The following is a 13,272-nucleotide window of genomic DNA, read 5'->3' on the forward strand; positions in this document are numbered from 1 at the left end:
ATCAGTAGCCGACAACCTATGCCCTTGATACGAGTGGCATTCTGACCCACTGCACGTATGGAGAGCAGGACACAAGGTGCCATACTACAGTGTGAAAGGGAGGGATCACATGAGACGTGCAAGGCCAGTTCTATAACCTTGACACTGTTACACGTTCTCCCTTCAGCTGCTGAAGCAGTGTTAAATGCTTGCCTGTGAATTAAGAGGAATCATAGAATCACAGAAGAGTAGGGTTGGAAGGGGCCTATAAGACCATCGAGTCCATCCCCCTGCTCAATGCAGGAATCCGAGTCAGAGAATCCCTGACAGGTGGCTGTCCAGCTTCATAGAATCATAGAAGAGTAGGGTTGGAAGGGGCCTATAAGACCATCAAGTCCAACGCCTGCTCAACTAAAATTCCTCACAGAAGTCAGTTAACCTATTTATGCAGTTATTTGGCTGGTCTACCAGAAACCTGTTTAGCATTGCAGGGATGGAAATAAGGAAGATTTCAGAATCATGTAAGCCTCTCAGAGGGTACAAGCCACTTACAGCCCACAGACCCCTGCCTGCCTGCGCGCACATACTCTCCTCAGCACCACTTCTGTGGCGGCGACTACTGGAGGCTGCCAGAATTGGTTATGTTACATACTTGATGGGAAGGGCAACAGAGCACCTGCTTTGCATGCAGAAGGACCGGGGGTCAATCCTCGGCATCACCACCAGGTCGGGCTCAGAAAGACACCCAAGCCAGGAACCCTGGAGAGCCACTGCCAGGCGAGTGCAGATAATGCTGAGCTAGATGGACCAGCGGCCTGACCTGGTGCAAGCTTCCTGGGCTTGCCAAGGAAAGCAACACACATGCCAACAGGCATCCTGTTCATGTATTTAGCCAGACCTGCACAAGCGCACGACCCGCTGAACTCAAGAGAGCTCGCCAGGTGTGTGCTGTTCCCGACAAGGTGCTTGACCGCCCCATTTATGCAGTCCCAGGAAAGGAGCTTGAACCAGAGAGTTGCCCAGCCTTTGCTCAGATGCGGTGTGGGGCTGCTGGGCTGTATAGGGTCACACATTATGCAGGCCTGCGTTAAGAAACCTGTGACTTCCTGAACTTTACACACATTTTGAAGGCAACCCCGTATTTCCACTCCGGCCCATGTTTGCTGGGGACGAGGGTAACGCTGAAGAGAATAGCAGCCCTCCCCCTTCCCTTCACAGACCCTGCCCCTTTGCCTTCCCATCAACAATGCCACCCAGCCCACAGATGGGCCTTGCTCCCTCTTTCTCACCTTCACTTCCCTAACAGATCCTTCCCCAGTCTCTTTTTATTTGCATGTAATTACGGACAAAGACAGTTCTGACATTCAGGGAGATGGATAGCCTGGCTCACTATACAGCCTTGGGTTGTTTTGAAAGGATGTTGGGAAATTCTACCCAAGTTGCTCATCCAGGTATACATGAAACTGATGGTGAAAGAGAGGCTTTACCTCATTGCTTGAAGAGAGAAAAAAGAAAGCCTACGCTCTCTGGAAAATAGACAGTTGTTTGGAGCAGAGGATAGCGTTGGGATTGAATGTGGAAAACCCGCTGGACCAAGCAGATCCACTGAGAGGCCTTGGGCAAACCAGTATACCTCAGTGGTTATTCTTTGAGGAAAATGAGAACTAGGGAAGAGAAAAACCAACCACCAACACCTGTGTGCTGAAAGGTGCTATTTTTTTATCAACAAAAGGTAATAAACCCTGAAGACCCATCACAAGTACAGAGGGACAGCGTGGTGCCATGGGTAAACGTGTTGGGCTTAGACCAAGGAGGCCTGGGTTCAAATCCCCACTCAACCATTAAAGTTCACAGGAGTGAATTTGAACCAATCACCCTGTCTCAATCTATCTTACTTTAGAAGCCTTTGTGAAGATAAAATTAAGGAGGGGAGGGAAGGGGGGAGAGAAAAGACCACGTATGCCAGCCTTTCCCAACCTGGGGGCCTCCAGATGTGTTGAACTACAACCCCTAGCAATAGCTCTGCTGGCTGGGGATGATGGGGCTTGTAGCATATTTGGCAGCCCCAAGGCTGGAGAAGGCCAATGTATGCCATCCTGAGCTCCTGTGAGAAAGGGTGGAACAAAAAAATGAAATACAAAACACATGAGAAGAATTCAGCTTACTCGCCTCCCCCCCAGCCCCTGCCATTCATACCTGCTTCCACTGACGATAGGTGGAGAATTCCTGGGAGGGAATCAAAACGCTCAGTCTGAAGATGGACTTGAGTTCAGCAGGGAGCCCCTTCGACTCAAAGTACTCAAATTCTGCCTGGGACTCACCAAACGTCGGCACATAGAGGCACAGGCAAAGCATTTTCCCTGAGCCACTCAGTCTCTCACGGAATTCACCCAGCTCCCGGCACTTGCTTCAGTGGGTGGAAGGGAAATGCCGGCAAGTCTCATGACACATGCCTATGAGCTGTCCCTTGCTCCGCTCTGATTGGCTGCCTGAGCCCTGCCCTTTTGCTTAAAAGGGAAGCCACTGTACCTCAAGCCCTTCCCAGACATCCAATAAAGCCCTGGATTCTTGACAAGAGCATGTGACCGGTTTCCAGATTGCTCAAACACAGCTTTCGTAAAGGCCAACGTCACTTTCACTGGTAGGCGAGATTAACCCTCCGCAGACTCTCCCGGACTTCAGAGCTGCTTATACAGGAGCAGCACGCTACACCCAATGCTCAACTGACAATTTAGTGGCACAGTAAAATTATGCCAATTATAAAGGAAAGGAAGAGCCTATAGTTCATCTTCCGGGGGCTGAGTAGTCAGGGTGTGTCCCCTATCCAAAAGACAGTCAGATGCCCAGGCCGGTATGCAAGCACCCTGTAAACCCCTTCCACATTAATGGAAATGGCAATGTTTTAAATGGATATAACAAGGAAGGCGAGGTGAAAATGAGAACCGTTTACCTCCTACTGAATCAAATTCAATCCTGATTTAAGACAAAGCGCAAAACCATGTTGATCCAGGGCTTGTCTCAACCTGTTCAGCTTATAACATTATTAACGCGGCAGTACCAGCAACACAAAGCCGCAACGGAGCCACAGGGCAAGTAATATTGTGCAGTCCCAAGTTGCTCTCTGAAATAACCATGTCTAAAAAGCTACTGCCTGAAACCCACTAATGGAGTCAAGCACATTTCCTGTGGGAGGATGCTCCAAAGAAACAGGTGCCACCAATGAAAAGCCACCCACACACGGCTTATGCTACTACAGAGTCACCTCCTGCTATGCAATGCTGCAGTAAGGTTCAACAGGTATGTTCAACAGGATGTACACGTGAAGATCTATGCCACCTACCCTGACAAGCGTGTTAAACAAGCAACCCGTGTATCTCAACTTTTTTTTTTTTTAATGAGGAAAAGAACCACTAGGATACAGACGGGGCAAGTCCCTCAAGTTCTGTAAATGTTTGTACCGAAGTATGTCACAGACAGCCTCACGCAGCTGACCGTGCCCAGCATCGTAAAGTTAAATATATTCCCTTTTGTAAACAAAGTTCTGATTTAACAGCTAACTAAGGTAGCTTGGCTGAACTGTGCGGCAGGTAAAAGGGTGAGATTTGATATCCCTGTCCCTGTGAATACCACAAAGAAATTAGGATGTTACCCACAAATCAACATTTCATACACGCACATTCACATACTGCAGTGTCAGTCCCAATTCACATGAACGTTTTGCAGCTATCCAGTTCAAAGCGGCAGGGAGAAGAGACACACTCTGGAGGCAAGCATTTACAGACAGGAACTAGTTGTTAGCTACGGCACTAAAATGGCTCAGCTCTGATTCTCGGGCTGCCTTATAAGATTGTGGGCAGGGATGGCAGCTAAGTGACACAGCACATACTTTGCACACAGACGTTGCCAAGTTCAGTCCCTGGCATCCCCACTTAAAGGTCATCTCGGGTAGCAAAGCTGGAAATGAACTCCTCTGACCAAGAACTTAAAAGAGCTTCTGCCTGCCAGAGTGTACAGCCCTGAGCTAGATGGACCAGTTGTTTGAGTCTGTGTAAGGCAGTTTCATATGTTTGTGTTCTCGTGCCAGGAGAGAGAGTGTGCAATACATGCGAGAAACATTGCAAGAAACACTGCTCTGGAACTGAACTTGTAAGTCCCGGAAATGCGTACCTTACTTTAAAGCAAAGATGTAGGCAGTTAAACTGGAGACTGCTACAACCATCCCCAAATGCTCTTCAGGCAGTCCGGCATTCTGTCTCTTCCTTGTAGAGTTCACCAGTGCTGGTTTAGTAGAGCAACTCTTAGCTACTGCTTCTTAGAGCTCACTCACATGGCTCTCACACTATTTCCTCACCACACCACACACACACACAGTTTCCTTCATTTCAGCATCACCAGGGTCATACCAGAAATAGGACTTATTCTGTTGTTTTTAGGAGATTACAGTATAGAAACACTAGCCAGTTTTTTGCTCCAGCCACACCAAAACTATATAGCTTCTTTTTGTGTCCTTTCCACCTTCCTCATCACGGTCCTCTTAGATCGGGGCTGCAGAAACTTAGGCCCATGGGCCAAATCCAGCCCTCCAGGGTTACCCAAAGGATCATGCTCCCGTCCCCGGCCCCTCTCCCTTTCCCCCAACCGTAACTGTCTCCCCATTCCAAAAGCTGAAATGCCCCTCCTAAGGCTTAGTTCATGGGCAGTAACAGCTTTAAGATAAAATATGGTGGGGTGTGTTTTTTTGTACTTTGGCCCCACCCACCACTGGAATATGGCCCACAGGAGCTTCTCCAAAATTAAATTCAGCCCTCAGGCTGAAAGAGCTTCAACACCCCTGTCTTAGATCATAAGCTTGCAGGCCAATTTTTATTGTTAGTCACCTTGAGCTCCATTCTTGGAGGAAAGGTGGGATATAAATTAATTGAAAGAACAATCCTATGGCCCCTACACAGGGGTGTGTGTGTGTGTGTGTATGTATGTGTGGCAGGGGGACAGGATAGCTTGGATTTCTGGACCCAAGGGTGGACACAGCCCTCTGATCTCAGACCCAGCACAGTCCGAGCTCTCTGCCACCTCCCCCTTGCAGCCAGTGCTGAGAGAACTGTGCCAGCTGCCTCTCCGACGTCGCAAAAGCAACCTTGGAGGGAAGGAAAGGGAAGGGAAGGGGAGGGGATTAGGGAGGCTGTGTTACAAGGAACCCTCCAGCCCCACCAGCCTCCTTCCCTCCCTCTATCCGACACCTCAGCTAGATGGGTGAAAAAACCTATCCGGCTACAATGCAGAGCAGGAGGCGCACAGAGGCTTACGGCCATCCCCATAGAATTGCACCCTAAGTAAGTCTACTGCACTCCAGGACCTTTGCTTCTTTCCACCTCCCTCCCTAGGCCCTTCTGACTGCGCTACCTCTCTCTAAGATCTGTGAAACTCAGTCAAGGGAAGTCAGACACCTTTCAACCTGTCCATCCCCCAAGTGGTAGTAAAGCAACTCTACCAATCACTGCCAATACCCACCGCCAAGACATTCCTTCGTGTATTACAATATAGCAACCTTTCCCAACCCGGTGCCCTCGATGTGCTGGACTGCAACTCCCATATTTCCCAGCCACCATGAGAAGTATGGGAGCTGCAGTCTTAACACAACTGGAGGGCACCGGGTTGGGGAAGAACTGCAATATAGAATTCTCCACTCATAAGTGGGCCCCAGCCAAACCATGTGATCTATTTGGAGAGGTACACTCTCTCCTCAACTTCAGGAAGGTTAATATGACCAGGACTGTATGTACTTTGCAGCTGCACCAAGCACAGAAACTGGTTTTGGGCATACAATTGAATATCCTGAGATGCTCTGATTTTATTTTAAAACACACAAGCGCACACGCACACACAAAATGACACCAAGATTCTAGTCCTTAAGGCTGAAAAATGGATTTGAAAGGCTGGGCAAAATCATGAATTTAAAAACAAAAAACATGCTTCTTTCTTTGAAGGGGGAGGACAGAACATTACTCCATCGAATAAACCCTTCTTTGAGGTGGAATCCAGGAAGTGATAATAGAATAAAATTAGACTACTAACCTGAATGGGGCCTCATCTTGAAATGAAATGGTAGTATGTTTGGCAAAGTCTGCTACTTTAGCAGAATTACTTCATAGGAGCAAATTACACAAGAAAAGTGGAACATGCACACTGTGGAAAAAACTCCAGCATAATAAATGCTGACAAATTAAAGTTTAATTATGTCTCCATGGCTTGCATGTTCACCCAGTAAAGTGGTTTAATTATAGATGAAAAACAGGAAAAGCATTTCCAGCCACCTGGCTAAAACCATCTTGGGCAAACATTTCTAGGAACGGTCCCCCAACAAATCGACAGCATGCTAGAGGCTTCGGTGTGATCACAACTGGGTGTGGTGGGAGAGCCAAGACAGATTCACTGGAGAGTATACACGGATTCTGTACAGAGCTTTTCCAACAAGTCCCAAATGGGACCACTGATTGGTTTTTACAGAATTTTGCCCTTGCCAAACTGGAAGTCAAATTCAACATCCTGAAAAGGAAAAACAACCAGTGTAGTTCAATAAATAGCAAATAAAGATAAACGGAGCAGATGGACAAACAAAATCAGTGTTCAAAGTCTCAAAGCAAGCACAGTTTTAGCAGCATGAAGTCTGCATTCATTTTCACTACCTCCAGCTGAAAAACCACCATGGATTTAAATTAGGTCCAAATAGTTACTCCTGTGACTAACTATAAGGCCTTAAGGTACTTAAGACAGTATTTTGTCCTTGGCATGAGTATGAAAGTGTATTTTCCCCTAATCATTCACTGTAACAGCGGTTCTGTTACATGGACTGGGAATACTTTGTCTCTGGCCTTGGGTAGCAATTCACATGACTACTGGTGGTAGTTATAAAGAGATGAACTTACCCTATCCCATCTTCTCTCCTTTTAATAGGGACAGAGTTTGACATAACCTTATTATCACATGATGAATGGCTTACGAACCTGCCATAAATTGGAGGATTTTACCAGTCTAGAACGTCACATTACTGGCATCTTGGCATCCCATTCTCCTCGGAGCCCTTCTTAATTTGTTGTTGCTGTTTAGTCGTTAAGTTGTGTCCGACTCTTCGTGACCCCGTGGACCACAGCATGCCAGGCCTTCCTGTCCTCCACTCTCTCCCGGAGCGTACTCAAGTCCATATTCATTGCATCGGTGATGCTATCTAGCCATCTCATCCTCTGCCGTCCCCTTCTCCTTTTGCCTTCAATCTTTCCCAACATCAGGGTCTTTTCCAGGGAGTTTTCTCTTCACATTAGGTGGCCAAAATATTTGAGCTTCAGCTTCAGTATCTGTCCTTCCAATGAGCACTCAGGGTTGATTTCCTTTAGGATGGACTGATTTGACCTCCTTGCAGTCCAGGGGACTCGTAAGAGTCTTCTCCAGCACCGCTTTTCGCTTCCCACCCTACCAAATGTGCCCTTTTATTTCTGTTACCAAACCAGGCTTAACCTACTCTCCCCCCTCCCCGCGACGTGTCTCCATAGAAAACTGGATCCTTTCTCAAAAGCCAGATCCTCTAGAGATCAGATGCAGCAGTCTGCACACATTAAAAAAAAAAAAGCTTCCCCAGCTTCCCCTCACTTCTCCCAACCTGCATCCAACTGCTCTTACCCAAGGTGGCTGAAGGCACTGCCTCTTTCTGACAGCTAACTCTGTCAGCTCTAAGTGAACAGACTTAATCTGGAGACAGACATTTAAGATGATACAGCTAAACATCTAAAGCCTGGGTACGTGCCTAGCCCCCCAGGGCCGGAGACATTACTTTTTAGTTCAAACCGCAGCATGCTCAAGTTGCTTATGACAGCGTTATGCAGTTTGAACCATGGTGATCTACCTCCACTTGGCAACCAGCAACAATGACTGAAACCTGGAAAAAGACAGCTTCCCTGCTCCTGCAGTACTGGTGGGCTGCACCCTGTCAATAACACGGCATCGGTATTTGGGGCCACAGTTCCAATGCGGTGTAGTGTGTTGGTTTTCACCCACTACCAGGTGGCAGCCAGACCTAAGGTGAGCCGGGACAGCAGCACCACCACACAAACATATGGCAAAAAATTAAGAAATGGGCCCCCAAATACATGTTTGGATTGTGGGTGGGTCCCAGATCTGAAAATGTTGAAAATTGCTGGTGTCGTGGACAAGGTGTTGTCTAGGACGGACTGCAGAGGCTTTGGTTCAAATCCACACTCGGCCACAAAATTCTCTGGGTGACCTCGAGCCAGTTATACTCTCTCAGCCTAACCTACTTGATAGGGTTGATGTGAAAAGGGGGGAAGACACCACATGCTCCACCCTGAGCTCCTTGGAGGAATGGCAGAATGTTACATAATATTATCATCCATATTCAAATATCACTGATAGGGGATTTTACTGCTTTTTAAGGCCAAAAATACTTCGGTTGTGTTCGGCTTTGAAGGGCTTTTCAGAACTCTGCAATTACAGACATTACCACCGCCTTTGGTATAACTGGTAAGCCCTGTTCACTGTGTAAACATTTTCGACTGGTGTTATTCACATCAGTGGTGTAGAGCACCTCTTGCATAAATAAACGCCTTCATTTTGTGCCATCGCCCTCACGGTGGTGTTCAGCCATATAAACACTCCCAATAGTTGTTGTAACTGGCACACATAGTTCTGACCACCTTTGGTGCTCATTCCCATCAGATACCAACGCTGCACTTGACTTAGTCCCATGGAATTACACTCATTTCAAGGTATTTTCCTTCTTGAGGGTGGCCTGTTTCTGACCACCACCATTAATTGATCCTGGCATGGTGTTTCTCAAGACATACTCAACTGTATACCCTGTATGCCACACAGGTGATAGGACTACCTGTATCAAACTTTCCCAGGGAAGATTTTGAGCAAAGACGCAAATCTATGATTCTCTTCCTGAGACAATTCACAGGAAATGTGTGGAGAACCAATGTAGATGTCCATGTGCATGCCAGGCCTATAGCCAGAAATTTCACGGTAAGGTAGCTTAAGGGGTAGACACTAAAGGGAATGGGGAGAGAAATCAAAACATCCAGAACTTCAGTACCCATCAGCAAATGTTTGTAGACCTAGTTGTATTAGCTCTATAAGGTGTTATGAAATTTAAAAACATATACATAACACTTGTCAGTTATCCCAGTACACAAAGGGTTAGTTCAGTACTCAAAAGGGGGCAGGCTCATTTCTTACTGAGGAACTGGGTAAAATAAGAGTTTCCCTTATATCTCCACATAGAGGACTACAGCCTCTTTGTATGTGTGTGTATGCATATAGATACAGATATATAGTGAAGATGATAATTCAGGGAAGGGGCCATGAATTGCTCTGGAGGGGGCAATCCTCACCTCCAGCCCCAATACACTCCTGTTGCATGTGCTCATCGGATGACCTCTATGGGTCAATCCATGAATACCAAACACTGAACCAGCCCCGATGAGTGCTTTCAGGAAAGACAACCTACAGTACATTTTAAGAAGCTTGTGTAATCAAGACATCAATAACCTTTCAAGAGACGTTACACAGGACAAGAATCCAGTCAAAGTAGCATTTTTAAAGTGTTAATTACAGTTTTGCAGGCTCTTCCTTCTTCATTGAAGCGCCACAGAAGAGTACAATTATTATGGCAGCTCGTCAACACTGGCAAATACAGCAGAATCCTTCATCCCAGCAGATCTCAGCATTTCTCCCTCTCAGACTCTCTTAGCCATTTCAGAATAAGCTTTCACATACACAACGGGGATGAGGAACCTGTAGCCCTTCTCCAGAAGCTGATGGACTCTCTACCATCAACCCCAGCTAGCATGGCCAACGATTGGGGTGATAAAGGAATTACAATCCAACAACATCTGAAGGGCCAAAGGTTTCCCTCCACTGATATATAACAAAGGTTAAGAGGCATTGTGTAACTAGAGACACTGCAGTAGGTAACATGATCTAAGTTACCTACTAGAGTGAAACAGCACTCCCCAACACCATATGCAACCTGCCATTCAGTTTCTAGAAAACTGTGGGTGAGCAATGTGCTGACTGTGGCACCGGTTCATATATCTCAGCAAGCCACGGTATGGCCATCAGGACCACGCCTCAGGCCCACACTCTGAATCCATCCTCAATTATGTCAAAATCAGGCAAAACTATGTTAGTCACAAACTGTAGTTTGCTTCAAAACCAGAACAGAAAGCCATGTTTTCAACTGGGTTCCCAATTCTGGTTCTGAAGCCAGTTATGAGTTGCAATATGGGTTGCCTGGGATATAATCGAAGGAAAGATCCCGAGTGTGTGAGGGGACAGTGAAGAGTGGGCCCCCATGGGCCCCAACAGCTACACCATGGTTTGCCATGATTTCTGCACCAGGCCAACAAGTTTAAAATGAAACTGGTTTATGAACACTTGAGAAGTTTTTACTGTGCCAGGAAGCATCCTTGAACAGTGAGATCTTCATACGCTACCAAGGTAGCCTAGCAATAGATACACGGATAAAGAGGTCCCAAACAGTTGTTGCTTTTCACATTTGTACTTCTGAAAAATTGTTTATGATTATCCAGGAATACAGATGTAAAATTTCTGAACATTTTGAAGCCATGGGGGAAAAACACCCTTAAAATGATTCCCCCCCCCCAGTGGTTTTCGGGGGGAATCGGTTTTCGGTTGGGAAAAATAAGCAATCCTCTTTTTTAGCACTCTTTGCAAATCTAAAGTCACCTTGTTATTTTAGGATAGCCTTCCCCAGCCCATGCCCTCCAGATATTTTGGACTGCAGCTCCCTTCAGCCTCAGGCAGCATGGCCAATGGTCCGGAATGCTGGGCATTATAGTCCAAAGCATCTGGAGGGCACCAGTTTGGGGAGGGCTGCTTTAGGAACATAAAGCAACCTTTGTGTTCCTAAAGTTATATCATGTATAACTTGGTTTGGACGTAAAATTATCATTATACTTAAAAACTTTTAAAAGTAAACTCATTTAGTAAATTTGTAATTATTGCCTGAATAAACCATACTTTTACATTTAATATAACAAACATGATGATTTTATGAGCAAACCAAGTACACATAACATATTTTAGGTTCCTACTTGATGTCTGACCAGAAGGAACATCAACAAGTACTCCCTGAAACATCTGAATGATCCTAGAAGCCAGAAGAAACTGGAGGAACAGGAGGCAGAGGAAGACTGGTGTTCAGCATCTGTTCCTGTTTGTAAGGAAGTTTAGGGAAATTCCTAAACCTGTTCCTGTGTGTGGGGTGGAGCTTAGGGAAATCTGGTCTGAAGGAAAAGCTATCGAGATTTTATTTAGCTGGGAAAGACTCAGTTTAGGAATGGTAAGCAACTCTATTTAAGAACGTTTAAGCAATCTCAACTTATTATTCCAAGAGTGACATTTTATTCACTTTTGTAAATAATTTCCATTAATGAACATCTTATTTTTTGCTCATTTTGAAAGGCTGTCTCGGCTGGTAGTGTCAATCCCATGTCCACGCCATAGCAACCAGGCTACTGAGTTTCTTTTAGGTAGAGAGGGTTTATTCTAATGGTAGTAGTTAAAAGGTTTTATAGTTAAGGCAGCATTCCCTAGTGGTGAAGTATAATTGAGAACATCATTAAAACCTGTGGCAGTGAGTTCTATAGACCCAAGCCTCAAAGTTAATTAAAAGAAAAGAAAGAAAAAGAAACATAGGTGGGATAACCCACATGCTGTTCCATTGCATCTGGTGACAATGGTGGGATAGAGTTTTTTCACATGTGGGTTTTACAGTAGAACTACATTAATTGACTACTATAACATCTAACCAGAACAAGCCCAGAAACACAGGACTCCATCAAACAAAACCCAAACTGCCAAGAATGCATATTTTCTTCCATATTATGATATGGTAACTCTACTCACATGTTGGCAAACTAAGCTTGACTTGGAGCATCCATAAATGTCTATCATAAAAGATAAATTAGATCAATAACCTTAATAAGGAATGGAAGAAATAACTATGCTGGGAATTTTACAGAAAGGATTACAAAAAAATTCCCCATGGTGTCATTATTTCCAGACATTTTACATCTCTAGACTTTCTATAAAAGTGTTCTTATTACATAGTTTTTAGAAATCATGTTGTGGGGAGTAAAAGCTGGGTAACAATATATGAACACCTTGTCTTAAATTCTAAAAGAAGATATTTTATAATCCAAAGCTGTTAAATGGGGGGGGGGACGGGACGACGACAAAAAATAGACCCTGGAAAAAACCCGAAAAAAACAGTCTTCCTGAATGTTTTCGCACCTTCACATCTCTATCCAGGAAGACAAGTTGCTGTTATAGGGTACAATGTTAGTGCTACTTAGAGTAGACCCACTGAAATGAATGAAGCTTAAGCTAGACTAACACTGGATCCAATCCACAGTGGAGACAGTCATACATAATTCCACACCGCAGCCAGCAAGCAGCTTAAACCAAGGCGTAAGATTGGGTTGACGGAAGAGAAAAACCTCACATAAAGAGGCAACATCAAAACCATTCTCTTTTACTGCCAACACAAAATAATTTAGACAACTGGGACTGTCTGAACTCGAAAGTTGTGCAACTATATCATGCGCCCAACATTTCACCTGTGAGGAAAAAACAGTCTTGTTCCAAGAACTACTCCTTCCAAAGATAAACAAGACCATCTCTCACTGGACTATGGAACATGTTCATGGCTCATCAGACATCAGTCTCCAAAGCATCCTAGTATCAACTTGTGATCTCATCACGGTCAGTTATCACTCCACAAGAAAACAAACAGAGGCACTGGAAGTTAACAGATGTTGGAGTCATGCACTGGCAACAGTAGGAACAAAACACACATTATTCTTGCTCTGGCCAAACATTACCTCTGCCCCAGAAAAGGTGAAGCGGCTTTAGTTTACTTGGATTTAATTGAAAAGACAATTTCTGGGGACAATGTCTTAAACAAAAGACATAAACAATAGACAAGTAGGGCCAGTCCACCTATTATAGTAGGGCAGAATTGCTGAGCATTCTGGGTTATTATGATGAGCATGTGTGCTGCTGCACCTGCTCCATCATTCCTGCTTGCCTCCTCCTGGCAGTGGGAGTGGCTAAACAAACCAAATCTCTGGCTTGTTGCTCTCCCGATTCACAAGCCAAAGCCAGAGATCCTAGCTCGGATTCTGGCTTACCGTGATGTGTGAACCAGCCCGCACAAAAATATTGCCAGCTTGTATGCCTTTGAGCAAGGATTGCTTC

At 45.3% G+C, this 13,272-nt stretch overlaps 1 protein-coding gene across 3 annotated transcripts in view; it reads right to left on the bottom strand.

Annotated features, from left to right (window-relative positions):
- Positions 1-13,272, bottom strand: part of SLC25A25 (solute carrier family 25 member 25) — a 59,435-nt gene that overhangs the window by 14,213 nt on the left and 31,950 nt on the right. The window contains exon 1 of one of the 3 annotated variants that reach the window (XM_084821068.1): positions 2,176-2,419. The exons of the other annotated variants lie outside the window; for them this stretch is intronic. Within the exon in view, the coding sequence (XP_084677194.1) occupies positions 2,176-2,334 (159 nt within the window). The 5' untranslated portion in view covers positions 2,335-2,419. Of the gene's footprint in view, positions 1-2,175; positions 2,420-13,272 lie in introns of those variants that run through there. 3 annotated transcript variants of the gene reach the window in all.

Source organism: Heloderma suspectum, chromosome 14 (assembly GCF_057233095.1).
Source record: "Heloderma suspectum isolate Gila_16-S chromosome 14, 16-S_ref, whole genome shotgun sequence".
Taxonomy (NCBI): Eukaryota; Metazoa; Chordata; class Lepidosauria; order Squamata; family Helodermatidae; genus Heloderma; species Heloderma suspectum.